This window comes from Athene cunicularia (assembly GCF_003259725.1).
Source record: "Athene cunicularia isolate RWA chromosome 1 unlocalized genomic scaffold, athCun1 chr1_part2, whole genome shotgun sequence".
NCBI lineage: Eukaryota > Metazoa > Chordata > Aves > Strigiformes > Strigidae > Athene > Athene cunicularia.
The window spans coordinates 13,310,026-13,327,193 of NW_020799092.1; the positions used below are offsets into that span (position 1 = coordinate 13,310,026).

A 17,168-nucleotide genomic window follows, 5' to 3' on the forward strand; every position below is an offset into this window, starting at 1 on the left:
TGCCACCAGGCCTGACAGTCTTTTTGGAACAGAGTGGGGGCAGCCCCAAGAGAAGGCTCTTCTTCTCCCACCTGCTCTAGGTGCCGTGTTTATGATGCTATTCTTCTGCTTGCCTCAGTCATGTTTCCCACACATGGAATAGTTCTGCTGTGACACTCTGTTCCCTACCTCTTCAACAGGGGGGGATGTACATCTTCCAGCTCTTTGACTACTATGCTGCCAGTGGCATGTGCCTGCTCTTCCTGGCCATTTTTGAAGTCATCTGTGTAGGGTGGGTGTATGGTAAGTGGAGGACAAAAACCTGTGTTTCTCTTTCTCAAGGCAAGGATGGGGGGGGGTCGAGAAGTGTGAGTGGATAGAAAAGATCCCTAGGGACCAAAGAGATACTTACTCTCAAAGAAATAATTACTCTCTTGTCTTTTCCACTGTGTTTCCTTGCAACATTTCTTAATTGCTCCACATTTAGAGTAGGAATAGTTTTTCCCTCTCAGAAGGTTCCTCATGTTGAACTACCTTGCCACTTTTCCCACCTGCCCTTTGAATTAGAAAATCAGCTATAGAGGAGTCACTGCTGTTCCTTGCTCTCTGTTACTATCTGCTAATGTTGTGCCTAGTCCTGTCAGTTAACTTAACACAAAATGCTGGGATGCAGATTTGCTGTATGTTACTTCTGTGATGATACATGCTCCCTGTTTGCATGGGCTGTGATGGCACTCCTAAAAGAAATGGGATAGACTGCTTTGGCTCTCAGGCTCTCAGTCTGTAACTAAACTACTCAGGAGCAGGATTAAACTGAGCTCCATGAACTGTCAGAAGGAAACCAACTGCTTGTTAGTCTGTGCAGTAAGAAGAGTATCCTGTGATATCCTACAGGAGATCTCTTCCCTGCTGAATGGTGCCTTAGCACACAGGCTGCAGTTCATCTCCCTGGAGCTTGCCTTCAGTCTGGTGGTTTTCAGGCATAGGGTCTAGTAGTGTGTGATGCAGAGCAGCTGCTCTCTCTCCTTGGCTTCCTGGAGCTACAGGAACTCAGTACCTGTAAGGATTGTGGAAAGCTACAGTAGATGCCACCTTAGGCCAGGCCCTCAACATCCCACAGTCACGCATGTGCTGGCTCCTAGCTATGCCAAACAGTGTGGCCATCCCAAACTAAGGAAAAGATTGCAGGCATGAGCACCATGTTGTGTCTCTTTCAATTGCCAGGAGCAGATGCTCAGGAAAGAGTATAATAGCAGAAAAGTTAGCAAGGCTACTTTCTGTGAATATTTTTCCAGCTTCTAACAAGTTATTATAGAACCATAGAATGGTTTGCATTAAAAGGACCTCTAAAGGTCATCTAGTCCACCCCCCCCCGCCATGGACAGGGATATCTTTTACTAGGTCAGGTTGCTCAAAGCCTGACCTTGAACACTTGCAATGATGGGACATCCACAACTTCTCTAGGCAACCTGTTCCAGTGTCTCAGCACTCTCATAGTAAAAAAAATATTCCTTATATCCAGTCTAAATCTACACTCTTTCAGTTTAAAACTGTTACTTCTTGTTCTGTCACTACAAGCCCCAGTAAAAAGTCTGTCTTTCTTACAAGCCCCCTTTGTATATTAAAAGGTTGCAGCAAGGTCTCCCTGGAGCCTTCTCTTCTCCAGGCTGAACAACCCCAAGTCTCTCAGCCTTTCTTCATAGGAGAGGTGTTCCACCTCTCTGATCATTTTCATGGCCCTTCTCTGGACCCAGTCTAACAGGTCCATGTCTGTCTTGTGCTGAGAGTCCCAGAGCCAGGTGCAATACTCAGCTTGTTGTCCATGGATTAGCCAGAGCAAGAAGTAAAATCTATTTATTTCTCTTCTGTTAATTTTTCCAGTTGACTCAGATAAACATTTATCATCCACAGAATGCTGCAGTGAGGAGCTCCACAGTTTGATCAGGTGCTGTGTGAGGAGTCACTCCCTTGTTCTGAATCTGCCACTTGCTAATTTCATTTGGTGCCACCTTTGCCTTATGTTAGAAGAGACAGTGAACAGTTAGTTCCTGTGTGCTCTCTTCAGTGCTTACAGATTTGTAGAGGTTGCACTGGCTGTAGTGCAGTTGCTGATGAAGGGGTTACCAGTTTTTCCAAAAGCTTATGTACAGTAGGAGCCAACTGCTAGTCTGGATGGACTCCTCTCTTACTGAAATGGTAGCAGGTCCATCTGCTTGGGCTTGACCTCCAGGGAATGCAAGAGAAGCAGATCTGTAAGAGAGATTTATTCTAGAGATGTCCCACAAGGGAAGCTCACCTGAGAGCTTTCAATGCCAGACTTTAGCGAGATTTAAATTTAGAGTCGCCTTCTACCCAGTCCCTGTGGGATTTACAGGGAAATGGAGGTTTCCATCCATCTGTGACAGGGCTTCATCATCAGCATGCTCAGTTACATTAAACTGAATTATGCTTTAATATATAGAATCCCATTGCCATTTTTATGGTTACACAGGCCACATGTCTTTTCCAAAAACCTATGGAGAGGAACAGTGGCAGACAATGAGCAGCAGGAGGGGTGATGATGCCCCAGCAGCCTGGAAGGGGGATGGAGCAGCTGAGGACTGAGAAATGGCCCTTTCCCTCATCACCATGGGTTCAGTTGCCCCACTCCACACAGCGGGATTTTACCCTCTTGATTTTCTGCTTCACATCCATTAGGCTGATTCTGGTCTGAAATGTAGTCAGAGGGCCAAGGTGAGGCATCTTAGTGGAAAAAAATGTGTCTGGTGCCAATTAATGTTTTCTTTTCCCAGTCTCAGAATTGGCAGGGATGAACCTCTTGCTTACACTGTGAAGAATTACAGCATTTTTGCTAACACAAATACGTGTTCTGAGTTTCCCTTCTCCCAGCACATACGCCAGCCACCCACCACTTGGCAGCTTCCCTCTGCTGCCGGGCAGCTGCTCTTGCAAAGATCTGAGGATTTCCTTGCGTACTGCACTCTGCCTGTGAAAGGATCCCGTGGCATCTGGCCTGCTGATAGCATTCCCTAGAGCGGAGTGTTTGAGGGTTTGTCAGGAATTTTTTTCCCCCTTCTCTCTCCCTTCTACTTTGGGACAGGCAGCCCTCATATAAGTAGGCATGGGGTTTGAGCACGGGGATTCAGAACATGATGCCACCGAAACATGCTGCTGGGAGGAAATTTTCCAGGCAGTCACAGCATGCACATTAGGATTAGCTGTTCCAGGAGAAAGTGAGTGCATCCCTCGCTGCAGGAGAGCCGGGACTGAAACCATTAGAACTGTTTACAAAGCTAAAGCAAACTGATGCCAGCGGGTACCTGTGAGTGGCCATAGGGTGCTGGAATAAATCTTTCTCTCGCTCTCTTGCTCATGTGCAGCGTGGCTACCAGAAACAGCAGCCTCCCTCTGCCTGGATCCTGCCTGTTAGTCTTGCTGTGGCTGTGTGTGCTTTATCCTCTTGGATGCACTGGCTACAGGCAATCTTACATGCTTATTTATGGACTATAAGGGGCCTGCTCTGTGCACCTGGTACCCAAAGGGTGTGCATTTGTTGCAGTGCCTCAACGTTTCTGCTGCTGGCGTTTTGCACAGCTGCTGTTGCTGGAGGTTTGAGACAGAGAGGGACCAGATACAAGCTTAGCACTATGGCATAGAGATGGGGTCATCACCTATTTAAATCCTGTGGATGAAATTTGATTTAGATGAATGAGAGTAAATGCAGCTTGGAATAAAAAATGTAAAGGGGAGGGCTTTTTCATAAGTTCTAAACTAGCAGATCTGTGAAGCTACTGTTTCAGGACACTGTAAAAAATAAAATCTTTGTTCCTTTCGGTTTGTTATAAGCTACGTAAAATAAAGCCTCCATGAGGACAAGACATAAGTCTGTAAGCAAATCTCTAGTTGAGTTCATGTGAAATTTATTCCTATGAATTTATGTAGCAAAATGAAATGATTTGTCAGAAAAGCATGCAACAACTTTGAAGGTATGTGGGATTGGTCAGCACAAGAAAAGTGGAACCAGCATGCATGGATAATTGCCCTGTGCCTACATACCATTCTTTCTTGTCTTGTGATATTGAGGATAACAGCAAACATCTTTGTTCACTCCAACAAAAATCCCTTTGGGGAAATCTTTATGGTTTTCTCTGCAGGAGTTTTCTCTAATCCTTTTAATGTGCTGGAAAGAAAGGAGGACTGCATGCAACCTGCAGCTTCTAATTTGCTCAGAAAGCCAATGTTGAGTTATTGAACTGATGAATTCTAGAGCTTGATTACTTTTTCATCTGCCTGTGAAATGCAGAATGTGTAAAACCTCCTGTTCATATACTCTTTGAGTATGTCCATGTTAGTCCCCATTGTGTTTCATCACATCACCTACTGACTGCCGCAGTGGTTGTGGAAATGCAGGACCTGATGGTTGTACTACAGAGAATAGGGATAAGTACAGCTGGAGGCACACCATAACTAACAATGCAAGTTTTGGGCTTTCTTGGTGAAGGATGGATGTCTGATGTGTCTGTCTTGTTGCTTGGCATCTTTATAGTACTTTAATTGCTATGACTCTTCTACTACATCCTACATCCAAATTTGCAGCAAAACTTTGGCTTCCTCAAAGTTGTATTATGAAAGTATTTATCGTATGTCTGACATCACAGTGTGTTTCTGTGGAAACACTGTATGGTATAGGAGACAGTGTTATGCTCATATTCTAAACTGGAAGTTGCATCATTTATCTCAGTCCTTTTTTTTTTTTTTTTTTTTTTTTTTTTTTTTTTTTTTTTTGGAAAAATACATTTTTTATACCATCTCCATTTCATCCCCAGTATATTTTTAGAAATGCTATCTGGAGCCTCATGATATTTACAGCTTGGGATTCTTAGGGTTCTGTTCTCTGGTGTAGGCTGGGCTCCCACACAAGGCTGCCTGTCCCTTGATATGCCACAGCTTGTTGTGTTTGCTTGAGGCTACTTGTTAACTTGCCAACTCAAGATGGGAACCTGCCCTCCTCAGCCTAAATACTTCAAAAAGCTAGGTTTAAGAAGATTTCCTGCAAACATTAGTCATGGGATATAGCAAATAATGCAAAGAATTAAAAAAAAAAAAAAAGAAAAAAGAAAAACACACATAATGTGCTTTTTTAGAATTTATATATTTAAAGGAAACATAGCAAATTAATTCTAAAAGACATAAAATACACAAACCAAAATAAAACTTACCAAACCCCCAACACTCACAAGTGTGGCCAGTCCTCTAGGCATATATTTTGTGCAGCCCAGATATCTGATGTTAAGATGCAAAGAAGTAAGTTCTCATCATGCTTGTAGGTGGGAACTGTGGCACGACCTTGAGTTCACAGTGGGATGAACACCCCTAAAGGCAGAGCCCTTCTGTATCAGCTAAACACTGTGATTGAACTTCAGTAAGATAAATAGGGTATTATTTCATCCCAGAGGTGCTTAATTAGTAACCCTTTCTATGGACAGTCTAGCTCAATGTTTTTGTCTAATACAGTTACTCTACTTTACCTGAGGCAGTCTGATGTATTACTTCTGGTTAGCTCTACTCAGGAAGAATTCAGGGCATCTTATGAATGACTTTCTCATTCTTCTTCATTTTACATCTCTCTTTGACCAATGTTAGGCTTTGGCTCCTTGAAGACATCTTAGAGCTTACTATAAGGTCTGCTGATGTCCACCTGCATCATGCCATTCCCTCTATATAACATTGCATCTGCTTCCTCTTTGGGTTGGGAAGAGTCAGCAGATTGGGTCTGGCCAGTGGCAGGGCTTTTAGATGCTCTTCAGAGGTATATCCCACTCTGGCTCACCCTGAGATTCAGGTGGGTCTCTCATACTGTGAACAACATAATCTAATAAGTGAAACTAATGAGAGGAGAAGAAAGAGATCGGGCACCTACAGGACACTCCCATTGGACAGTACAGCAGCACTTGCAGATAGAAGAGTTTGGTTTCCAGAAGAGTTTTGATTGTGAAGTCTTCTGGGTTTATGCCAAAAAAAAAAATTTAAATTCTGTGGAAAGCAGGTTCCTGATGACAGGGGTAAGTGGGGATTCTTGATACGACTTCATTTGTGTGCTGGTCTGGTTACAAAGAAGGGGTTTTGTTTGTTGTCCCCCACTCTGTTCTTTTTAGCATTATGGGCTCACACAATCCCATGTGCTGAACGTTCAAGAGCTTTCCTTTGCTGGCTTATAAACCAGGCACCCCTCCTAGCCTTGTGTTGATCCTTTACCAGCTCTTGGTGGTACATGGGCTGCACCCTCACTTACAGCTGCTGCTGTCTGAGGGACAGGGCTTTTCTTCTATGTCAATCTGATAACTGATGGCTGAAGTGAAAAACCTCCATCTGTATGTAGCCACAGATGGGTGCCTTTCCAATGCCAGAAAAGCCTGATACCTGATGCTATATTATTAGCATAGCTATGTTTTTGCCAGGAGTAGACTCTGAGGATAAAGAAAATTGGGATATGATGTGAATAGTGGTTAAAGGCAACAACGATGATCTGACCTCTGACTTTGTCTCTGTGCTGGCTGGTGGTCAAGGTGCCAACCGCTTCTACGACAACATTGAGGACATGATTGGCTTCCGGCCGTGGCCCTTGATCAAGATATGCTGGCTGGTGTTCACCCCAGGTCTGTGCTTGGTAAGTGCAATTATGACAACATGGCATATTGTTCTGGGTCCCTGGGTTCTCCGGGGAAAAGGTTGATTTGTCTTCAAGCTGTTGCTGTAATTTTTTTCAAACTGCCTTGGAGAAGCAGAAGATTGTCCATAGCTGAAGCGGCTATTTATTTCCATTGTAAAGACTTATCTTTTGCCTAGGAAATTAACTGAGCCTGAAAAGCCACTTGTTTACTGTGAAGACAAAGGGAAATGTATCCTCAATCTCTGGAGAGGTCTGGCCAAATTACTTTTGAATAGAAGACCAGTGAGAATTACTCTGTTCTGAAATACTTGCTTTAGCCTGTGTTCCTGTGACCTCCTGTGGTTCAGAAATATCTTTCCACAGCCATTTACTTTCTATGTTATTAAATCTCTTTTAAAACTTCTGTGACAACTGTGTTTAAAGAAAATGCACCCTAAGTCAGGCGAGTTCTTGCCTGCTTTATGTCCAGTCTTGCTCCACTGACTTTTACATGATTTCTGAGCCAAATGCTGCTCCTGCATCTGATGTTGAGAGTTGTTTTATTTGACCTCAGTGGGAACACAGATGGGATCTATAGCTACTTACAAAAGATTTCTAGTCCTTTGTCCTCAGGCTCCAGCAGGAGTTGAATATCAGGGAAACTTTCAAAGCAAGCCTGGTCCAGCCCAAATCATCAGAGCGCTTTGTGGCTAGAGAGCCCAAGAGGTGTAAATCTGTGCCCATGTGGTACTTCTGGAGGCCTTCTGCCAGAGACAACAACAATTCCTGGCTTTAATATGAATAAATTACTGTCTCAGTGTTGCTGGACCCTCAAAGCTGCTGCCAACTTTGCCTAGATTGAACTTTTAGGAAGCCTAAAGGCTTTACACTGTGGACAAAGCTGGCCCTGGCTCTGAGATAACTCCTCGTGCAGTCAGCATGCACCAAGCTCTGCCTTGCTGCAGCTAGCAAGGTCCATGCTAGCTCATGCAAAGCAGCACACCCATTGCCACCCAGCCAGTGCTTGCAGGGCAGTTAGGCTGCCCAGCTTGACTGCTCCTTTTGCTCTGGCTATGTCTGTGTTTTCTGCTCTTCAGGCTGTCTTCCTGTTTTCCCTGATCAAGTATACACCCTTGAAATACAACAATTCCTACGTGTACCCACCCTGGGGCTATGTGGTGGGCTGGCTGATGGCACTCTCCTCCATGGTCTGCATTCCTCTCTACGCCATCTTCATCCTCCTGAAAACCAAAGGACCTCTGAAGCAGGTATTGGGATTGTGGTCACTGGGTGAGTTGCTGCTGCTTCCCCCAGCCAGTTCATGGGAAGGGCCCCAGGGAACATGACATATTTCTCCTCAGAGAAGGCAAGGGAGGATGAGGGTGGCTTTTCCCCAGAATGCCCTGTAGCTCTTGCTGGCAGTTTGGAGAGTGCATCTCAGCACAGCTCCCAGGGTTATCATCAAATGTCCAGAGTCTTCCATGAGACATTGCACCACCATGCTTGGTGCAATATGCAGAGTGCCTCTTAACGCTGGCTCCAACGGATGGCAGAGGACCATCTCAGTGTGGGCTACCTGAGGTCTGATTGATTTGGTTTATGGTTCAGGTGGTCCTGCTGGTCACGTAAGTAAAGATGGCATGCCATCACCTTTACCTCCTCTTCTGTTACTGGCTGGTGTCAGTGCAAACTAAGTGCAAAACCAGGATCTGTTTTGCCCTTACTTCTTGTCCCTTGCTCCTGCTTCCCTTTTAGTCCTAGGTCAGAACCATGTTATTTTCTCTGAAGAAATTATCCATGGTTATTGAAGAGGACATGGTCACAAAGATGTAAAGGTCTACCTTGTGCCATGCCCAAGCCTGTCCACTTTCACTGTAGAAACCTTGTCCTAGGAAGAATTATGGGGCGGGGAGCAGGGGAACAGGGGATGGGAGCATCCCTCTGGCTGTGGTGGAGGTGTGGCGGCCACATTGTGGGGTCACGGGGAGGAGGACCCTGCACTGCCAACACAGTCAGAGACAGGCTGGGTGCAGTATGTCCTCACTGGTTCCATTGCCTCAGGGAAGGTGAATCTATCCCCACAGAAACTCTTATTTACTGGCTGGGAGATGTGACGTAGTAGGGAGTGACAGAAGTTGTGACAGAGCTGGCTAATGCCCATCTCGGTCTCAGAAGATACAGTGCAAGGCCTGGATGGGAACGAGAGCAATGAAAGTCTTCAGTGAAACAATGAGAGGGGCACAAACCATGCAGGCAGGAACGTGGAGAAGTGTGATGCTGTGAAATAGCTGCCTTTGGCCCTTGGGCCTCCTGGTTGCCATTGGTGGCTACGAAGAGAGAGTTTGGCAAGGAGCTGGGAGCTGTACACCTCCCAGTATGAGGAACTCCAGGTCAATCTTGTGCCAGGGTGCTGCGATATGTTTTGCTCCAAGTTCAGACCTTGAGTCCTGCCTCTTACAGCCCCCTCCTGTTCTTCCGTTACCATTTAGTGGTAATGCATTTGTCCTCTCCCCTGGCTGTTTTCCAGAGTTTAACTGGGTGGCTGACAATGTCTGACTCCTCTCAGCTCAGGGGTTTCATATGTCTAGATGAGGACATGGAGCTGTCAGTGAAGTAATTGCTCAAATATCCCACCTGCTAAACAAGCAATATTTGTCACCTGTTGCAAAGTGTCTTGAGCCCTTGGACTGAAATGTTGCTGTGAGTAGTATTAATGCTTATTTTACAGCACATCTGAGGAATCAATTTGGCCAATTTCAGATGGAGGGTTTTTCTATTTGTCCCAGTTTAAATACTAATTGTTGTAATTTCCAGGGACTTCTCAGTTATTGGTATGAAGAAACTTGCAAGGATATGGTTTAGGCATGCAGGAAGGAATCAACTGCTAATCCTGGGCCAGTTCACAGGAGAAACAACGCCAACCACATATCTTCTGGAATAGTTGCACCTGTAGATTTTCTCAAAATCTACCTGTTCTCTTTTTCTGGTTACACCCCAGAAATGTACTGAATTAATTTCTTGACACAGATGCCTCCAGGTACAGATCCTTCCAACTGAATGTTGCAAACCATTCACTGAAAGCAAGTTTGTAGTTGGTAATTATGGTCATTCACTGCAACAGACTGATTCCTCTTGTTACACTTGACTGACCAAGAAACACAAATGTTGTTTCCTAATGTGTCTGATTAAGACAACTCAAGCTTCACAGACTTAAAACTTGTGATGAACGGTTCACAGAGCAGCTGCAGGCCAAGGCCAATTTCAGAAATCATGGGGCAAATAGTTTTGAAAAAATGAGCAAAATCTGGGATTCTGGTGCACTTCACAAGGAGTGGAAGGACTGAAATCAATTTGAGCAGTCATGGATGAATTGCCTGCTCTGCTTGTGATGCACTCTGCAAGGGAGGAGTGTGCACTGGCCTGAACAGCTTGTGATGGAAAAAGTAACTGTGAAAGTCAGTTTTCAGCAGGGAAATCAAACGCTGGCCCACGGAGCCAGGCAGTTGTCCGCAGGACATCAGGTGTTACTTGGCTTTGGGAGGAGACCACGTGCTCAGGAAGGTGTGTGGTACCAGAGGGGCTCCAAAAATGGGATGAGAAAGACCAGGACCTGTCTCTGCAGGCCAGCACCTTTTGCAGAAAGAGCTCCAAGTTCTTTGCTTTTTTTAAGAATAGAGTCCCCAAAGCTGACACAACACTAGAGTACATGTGTGTGGAACAGCTTGCAGCACCCATGCCTGGCAGAGGATGGTGGGTACTAAGGGCAGGCAGCTGGCCCACAACCCCTGCATTCGCCATCATAATCTGGTTGGCTGGAAAAGGGGATCTGGGATGTCCTGAGGGCAGGTACCAGTCTGTGGAGGGACTGCTTTACGAGGGAAGTGCCGCTGAGTTAGGTATCACCTGTCACCCTGTTTTGAACCGTATCAGGAGATGCCCAGCACTTTCTGATGGTCAGACCATTTGGAAGGCTCCACAGCTCCCTCCAAAGTCAATGGGCAGCACAGCTACTTGGCACAGGGGAAAAAAGGCTTTATGGTGTTTTTAACATGGCCACAGAAAATGTCTGTGGGGCTAATCCCTAGCATCCTTACTCCCAGAAACATGTCTGTGAGGAGCCCTGTAGATTGTCCGTCCACGGCCCAAGTTTGAGTCTAGAAGTGGAATAATTGTCACCAAGAGCAAGCCTGCTCTCCTTCCTCTCCCTTTCACAGCTGTTCAGTGAGAGAGGAGCAGGGAGCTGGGAGCATCAGCTCTCTAGATGCCTTTGCCCCCAGCAGTGGTTGTGGATCACTATTGGGTGTCAGTTTGTTTGTCAGCTTAATTAACAGACTTTCTCTCTGCAGCGGCTAACACAGCTGATTTCCCCAGCGGAGGATCTGCCACAGCCGAAGAAGCATGTGGCGAGGCTGTCCGAACTGAAACGCAAGGGATGGTCCCCTCCAGTCCAAGAGGTGCTCAGCATCATGGAGAGAGAAACCCACTTCTAGTGCACCGCAGATGTCTCCTCCACACCCTGGACTGATTCACTCTCTCCTTCCTGAAGTGGTTTCTTTTTTCTCCTGGGCTCTTCCTTTCTCTCCTTCACATCTGAGACAGAAGCATCTGGGACATCCTCTCCTTCCAGACAGCTGGTTGCACCCACAGGGGACAGCATTTCTTTTGACACCCTGGGGACAACTCTGCCTGTCAGCAGCGGGGGAGAGAGCAAACACGCTTTTGTCAGAAGTGTCCTTCAGTACTGACACTGGTGGGGAAGAGAAAAACAACTTGATAACAAAAAAAATAAAATTGAAAAAAAAGTGGTTTTATTGGAAGGAGGAAAGGAAACCACAGTGGTGAGAGAAATCAGAGAATAAAGGTGTGCAGGAGCAAAGTTAGGGATGCAAAGGCACAAAATGATGGGGTGGTTAGCACAGGGAATAAGTAAGTAGGTTCAGAAGTACATAAACTGGAGGATGACAAAGGAAAGTGCATTGTGAGGTCACCCATGTACAAGGGAGAGGGAGCCAGGAACATATCATAGGTAATGATAAAAGGAGGCTGCAGCATTAGTAGTTACGGCTTCAGTTGTCACTGAAAGGGAAGAGAGTGACAGGGTGTTTGATGTAATCACAGATATTGATGATGGATCTCAAGGCAGTCTCAGACTGGGAAGGGGGTGAGGAATAACTATCTAGGGCACTCACTCTTGGTCAAAACTACACAGCTCAATGAAAATGCATCTGAGAGTGGAACAGCTGAATATTTGACAATTCTTTCAGAAAATTCATGGAGTGCAGGAAGAGTCCCAGAGCAGTTGGTATAAAAATTGAGCTGCAGCACAGCAGGGAGAAATGAGACCATGGGGACTGCACGCCCACAAATTTAACTGCACTGCTGGGGCATTTTGTAGAGGAATTAACGGAGGAATTGATGGGCCTGATTCTGTGCTGCAGAGTATCTTTGGGGTGTGGGTGGGAGAAGGATTGTGCTCCATTGGCTTTGCTGCAGATGACTGCTCAGAGGATAAAGACGACATAATCAGGTGCAATAATCATAAGGTCAGGCAAGATAAAGCAACAATTAATAGGTAAGATGTGTTCATTGGAAGCAGACTGTCGTATTAAAGGTCTCTTGTTGCCAGGGTAGTCATGAATGTGAGGTGATGGCTGGGAGGGATCGTGCGTGGATGTGGCATTTGGTATGGTGCCAGACAGCTCTGTCCTGTGGAGGCAGGGGCTGTAAAACTCCCAGCTAAAACCTGCTTGAATGCCTATCAGAATTTCACAGCTAAAACCACAGGAAAAGCCAGTGACAAGTTCCTCTCAGGAGCTTTGCCGTGGTTGAGGGTACACGCACCAGTGCGTGGCTGTGTTGCAATAGTGGTGCAACAAAGCACATGAGAATGGACATTAAAATGAATCAGAGATATCACAGTCTCCTTTCCCTGTTCCTCATTCCAAGTAATTGTTTTTCCCTGTGCTGTGTGGAGATAAACCACTGGCACTGAAAATAAGTAGGAAAATCGGACCTCATCTGTGCAACGTGGTGCCTATTCCAATTGCTATGGGAACCTTATCTTTTGCAGTTTTCTGTGAGTTTAACTGGTGAATTAGCAAAAAGCAATCTTTTTCCCATTTATTTTCATTTCCTTTAAAAACTAAAACCTAAAAATTGTTGGTGAAATGAACACTGAAATTCAAGTACAAAAATTTGTACCTCTCTGGGAGATTATCATTTGACTGGAGATGATTTACTGTAAAGGCAGAGATAGCTGGCAAACCTTATTCATGTTCCCTGCAAAGGACTGCAGCATCACATAAGACATCATTTATTTTATTTCTACTTTTTAAAGAGCTAAATGTCACATTGCAGTGATAGTCATGGGAAGAGCTCATGGTATTTTTCCTCTCCCTCCCAGTGGTGTTGCTCACGATTTGGTGAGGGGGAGAAGCACCCTGCAGTGGATCTCCACATGCAGCTGGAGCAAAAGACAGTGGCTGTCTTTTTTGTCCACCAAGGAGCAGCAGTGCCAGGGTGGCACAGCCCAATCACCTAGAGGAGTCACTGGCCCTGAGGGGATGCTGGGTGCGCACTTGGTGCATGCTCTGCAGCTACTTCCCCACGCTCAGAGCTGCCACAGGGCTATGCATGAGAAGTTTGGTTTCAGGCACAGGCTGCAGCTGCCTTGACAGTACCCGTGGTTGGAATGATGCTATTGGCTTTGAGAAGGAAACCTGCCACCTTCTCTTCAAGCAACTAAAAGGAAAGTTAAAGGACTGGGACTTGCCATCCAGATTCAGTCTTAGGCATTAGCATGGGTTTCTTGTACCACCCTTGGTAGGACATTTATCCCCTCTGCTCCTGCTGCCATGCTTTTAAGATGTAAGGTAGTGTCATACTGCCAGAGAAGTTGTGGAGATGTGTTCCCTCCTTTTTCTGAGGTTGTCGGATAACGCTGCAAAAATCCTAGATAGAAATAAATCACTTTCCCATTTTAAGCACAAATACGGAGCTGTGTTATTGAAAATAAATACCACATGAACTGGTTCCTCTGTTGCTTATGTATAATCTGATAGTAGCACACCACCTCTGCCAGGAGGCAACATATTTTAATTAAGTCAGAGGAGGTATTGTTGTTCCCATTGAGAGAAATGACAAAATTCCCAGGATCAGGAAATTAATCCAGATGCTTTGGATCGGATTGACAGAGTCTAAGGAAGTTTAAAGGAAAGCCCCAGGTACACCCAGCCAGGGGAACAAGGGAAAATGCCACCGACATCTCAGGCATTGCTGCGTGCATATGACAGATCTGATGGGTCTCCATCAGTGACTCGAAGTAGGCACTTCTGGAGGTTTCTGAGTCTATCTGATGGAAAACTGCTCCCTTCCTATGTGCCACCAGCATGTAAGGGATGATTACATATTGAAAGGATGATATGGAAAGGAGGAAGAGATTATTTTCCCCCTGTAATTGTTGATAAGAGGCCAAGGCGTGATGCATTTGAAGCTGAAGTCCAAGGGAAATTATGAGATGGGCAATACTTCACTGCTCCTCCTGGTCAGAGGAAAAACACTGTATACAGAAGAAAGGACAAACATCTGTCAACCACCTAATTACCACTTTTGGATTATTTTTTTTTTTTAATTAAAAGACTATTTTCACCCCTCTCTCCAGAAGTAAAATCAAGAAAATTGTTAAAAAACGAATCAAGGCAAAAGACCTTGTATTTTTCTTCTCCTTACTTCATTCTCTGTTTCTTCCCATTTTTCCTGCCACCTTCCCTTCAACCTTCCCTCCCTTCTTCCTTCCACAGTGGAAAATGGAAAAAAAAGAAGGAAATCATAGTTGAAAACTTGTACTGGATGAAATTTGAAGAGAGAGAGAAAGAGAGAGAGAGAGAGGCAAACAAGTTGTTAAAGAGTTGCTTGCTTGCTATGCTAACCCCACCACACATCCATCCTTGCAGCCAGAGAGGTTACGTACATTTCTGTGTGCACCAAACAAGCCCCTTCTCGTGCTCTTCTGGCAAGTTTATTTTTCCCAAAGAGAAATGTGTTATTTTTAAGCCTCTTCCCTTAAGTCCTCATCTGAATGAAGGTGATTCCTGGTCTGGCTGGACTGCTGCCTGGTTGGGTAGGGAGACACCATGGTGTCCCTCACACAGCCCCAGGGCTGCAGCCAGCTGGGGAGCCCTTTCCATCCTGGCCCTGGAGGGTGTGTCCAGGTTCTGGAGGGCTCTTATAGCAATTCTTCCACTTCTACCTTTTTCCGGCATGGAGCAATATGTATTTCTTCTCATCTTTAGGATATCTTCAATTTTCATGACTCTAACACTCAACATCATAGTTTTTTGAGGAAGGAGAATTACAGTAGCATTTCATCTTGGTTGGAGCTCAGTTCTCAAACCTTCCCCTGCCTCAGGTGACCATGGTACCCCTCAAGCAAAGAACAGTGATCTATTGTAGCTCCCAATTAGCTAAAGATGCAGCTGTGCCCTCCCTCCAGCCTGCATCTTAGTTTTTTGGGTGTAGTGAAGCTATGCCCATGATAGACCTAGTGCAGGGGTTAGCTACCAAGGATTGGAGCCACAGCTCTGTCCTCAGCAAACCTCTTGATTTTCCCTTGATCCTGTGCATGTATTGCACCTTGCCAAGGGCCAGTAGAGAACAAATGGCAGTAGGGCCTGAGCTGGAGGGAGCAGGGCATTTTCCTTTGTGAAAACCCTTAGAAGAGCAGGGAAAACTGGTTTCTCAGACACCACGGGCCTTGGGTGATGTTTACATTGTGTGATTTATGGGTGCTCTGCAGTGTGTGTGTGTGGTTTGTGCTTGCATCTGGGGACTTTGCTGAGCTTTTGCTTTCCTGCTGTGTGGCAGGAGAGGCTTGGTGAGGTGCTTTCCTGGTCTTGAAGGGAGGTGGGCTTTGCCCAGGTAGAAATAAGAGACAGTAGCCAAGGGACTTGTGTGCACAGCCAAGGGCCAAGAGAGAGGTGATCTGCAGTCATGAAGATATAGGGAGAGTCAGGTTGTCTTGCTGTTCTTTGCTTTATTAGGTTCCATGCACTTATGTACGGTACCTCTTAATAATTAGTTAAGTTGGGTTTGAACAGGGTAAGAAGGGAGTAATGTTTATCAAAGGAGAAGATAATATAAACTTTCAAAAAGCAAGAATTAACTTTTAAAATCTGAAGGGATGAGAAGATGTGTATATGCTGCCATCCAGTTCCCCCCCACAGGTCTGCAGGGAAGAGCTGGAGCATCAAAGTCAAAGGTTTTATTCCTAAATCTCTTGCTAGGGCTAAGGGAAGAGAAGAAACGTGTCTAACGGCACTTGACAGGGGGCAGTGGAGAGTTTGTTTTGCTTTGTTTTGTTCTGAAACTCGGAATAAGCTCTGCCCCCTTGACTGCTCACGGAGCACAATCCTGGTTGTTTTGAATCCCTGACCCATGACTGTCTGCAAAGAAGGACATGTATTTTTTGAGCTGCCTGTTCTGGTTTGTCAAGCCTGTGCTTGGAAAGCTATGTGAAAAAGAAAGGGATTCCCAGGGAGAAATGCTTTCAGTGGCTGTGGAAAGCCAGACGTGGGTGACACTGTCCTGTCTTGCTTTTGGTGACATGCCAAGACCATGCTGTGAAATGGTCTTTTGAGTTTTTTCCTCCTTTTTTTATAGGCTGTAGAATGCTTTCCTGCTGTGTTCGGGTTACAGCCAGGATAGGTCTATCTAGCTAGCTGTCTAGGATGACTGCTCTGGAGCGGAGGTATGCTCACACTTGTTATTTGCCAGTGGCCACTAGACTTTTCCAAAATATGCTTTATCGAGTGTGAGGTTTTTGCTGTTCTATGGTGTCAATAGTAGTCTCTGGAGAAGTGTGAGTGATTACAAGCAGTCTGGTGCCATTGTTGATCTCGCATGCCAACGGGAAATGCAACAAGCTTCTTTTCCTCATGGAGAAATAAACCCACTGCCAAACAAAAATGCAACTTGTCACTTTCCTGTATCCTGGAGAAGGGCCACTGCCATGTCGTGCAGTATGAACCTCCCTCCCCATGCACTAGCTTTGAAGTGAGGATGACCTGAGAGCTGGAGGCCACTGTTTCTTGACCAGGCTCTCCAGGAGCCAGGGGGCCTTGGGCTGAGATACCTCAAGCAGCGCACAGGTGGGCCCAGGAGCTGCTGAAGAGAAATCCCACCAGTGGTGAGGAACAGCGGTGTAAATCAGAAACCCTGGATTAGCCTCTTCAGGATGGTGGAAGGCAGTCTGGCAATGGGAACTGGCCCAGGGCTGGGGCTTAATCTCATAATTTTGGGGTAAAACTGTCCAGGCACTGTTATTTTTCTGTGTTATGCTTTTGGATGAGTATGAATTCCCCAGGCGGGCTGGGGGACTGTGGCTCCCATTGGCACCAGTGTGATATGTACATCAGTCATGTAACAGGGAGATGGCGGTGGAGTCCTCCCTCCCATGCCCCATGCAGCCCTGTCCCATGGGTGTCTGTCCTGTCACCAACATCGGGCTCTCCCATTCCTGGCTGCTTTTGTAGGGCTCAATTTT

At 45.7% G+C, this 17,168-nt stretch overlaps 1 protein-coding gene across 1 annotated transcript in view; it reads left to right on the forward strand.

The window, feature by feature from the left end:
* Nucleotides 1-11,152, forward strand: part of SLC6A12 (solute carrier family 6 member 12) — a 47,927-nt gene extending 36,775 nt beyond the window's left edge. Inside the window, exons 12-15 of the mRNA XM_026868416.1 lie at nucleotides 180-282; nucleotides 6,546-6,646; nucleotides 7,726-7,896; nucleotides 10,975-11,152. Of these exons, the coding sequence (XP_026724217.1) occupies nucleotides 180-282; nucleotides 6,546-6,646; nucleotides 7,726-7,896; nucleotides 10,975-11,118 (519 nt within the window). The 3' untranslated portion in view covers nucleotides 11,119-11,152. The remainder of the gene's footprint in view (nucleotides 1-179; nucleotides 283-6,545; nucleotides 6,647-7,725; nucleotides 7,897-10,974) is intronic.
* Nucleotides 11,153-17,168: the final 6,016 nt, after the last annotated feature.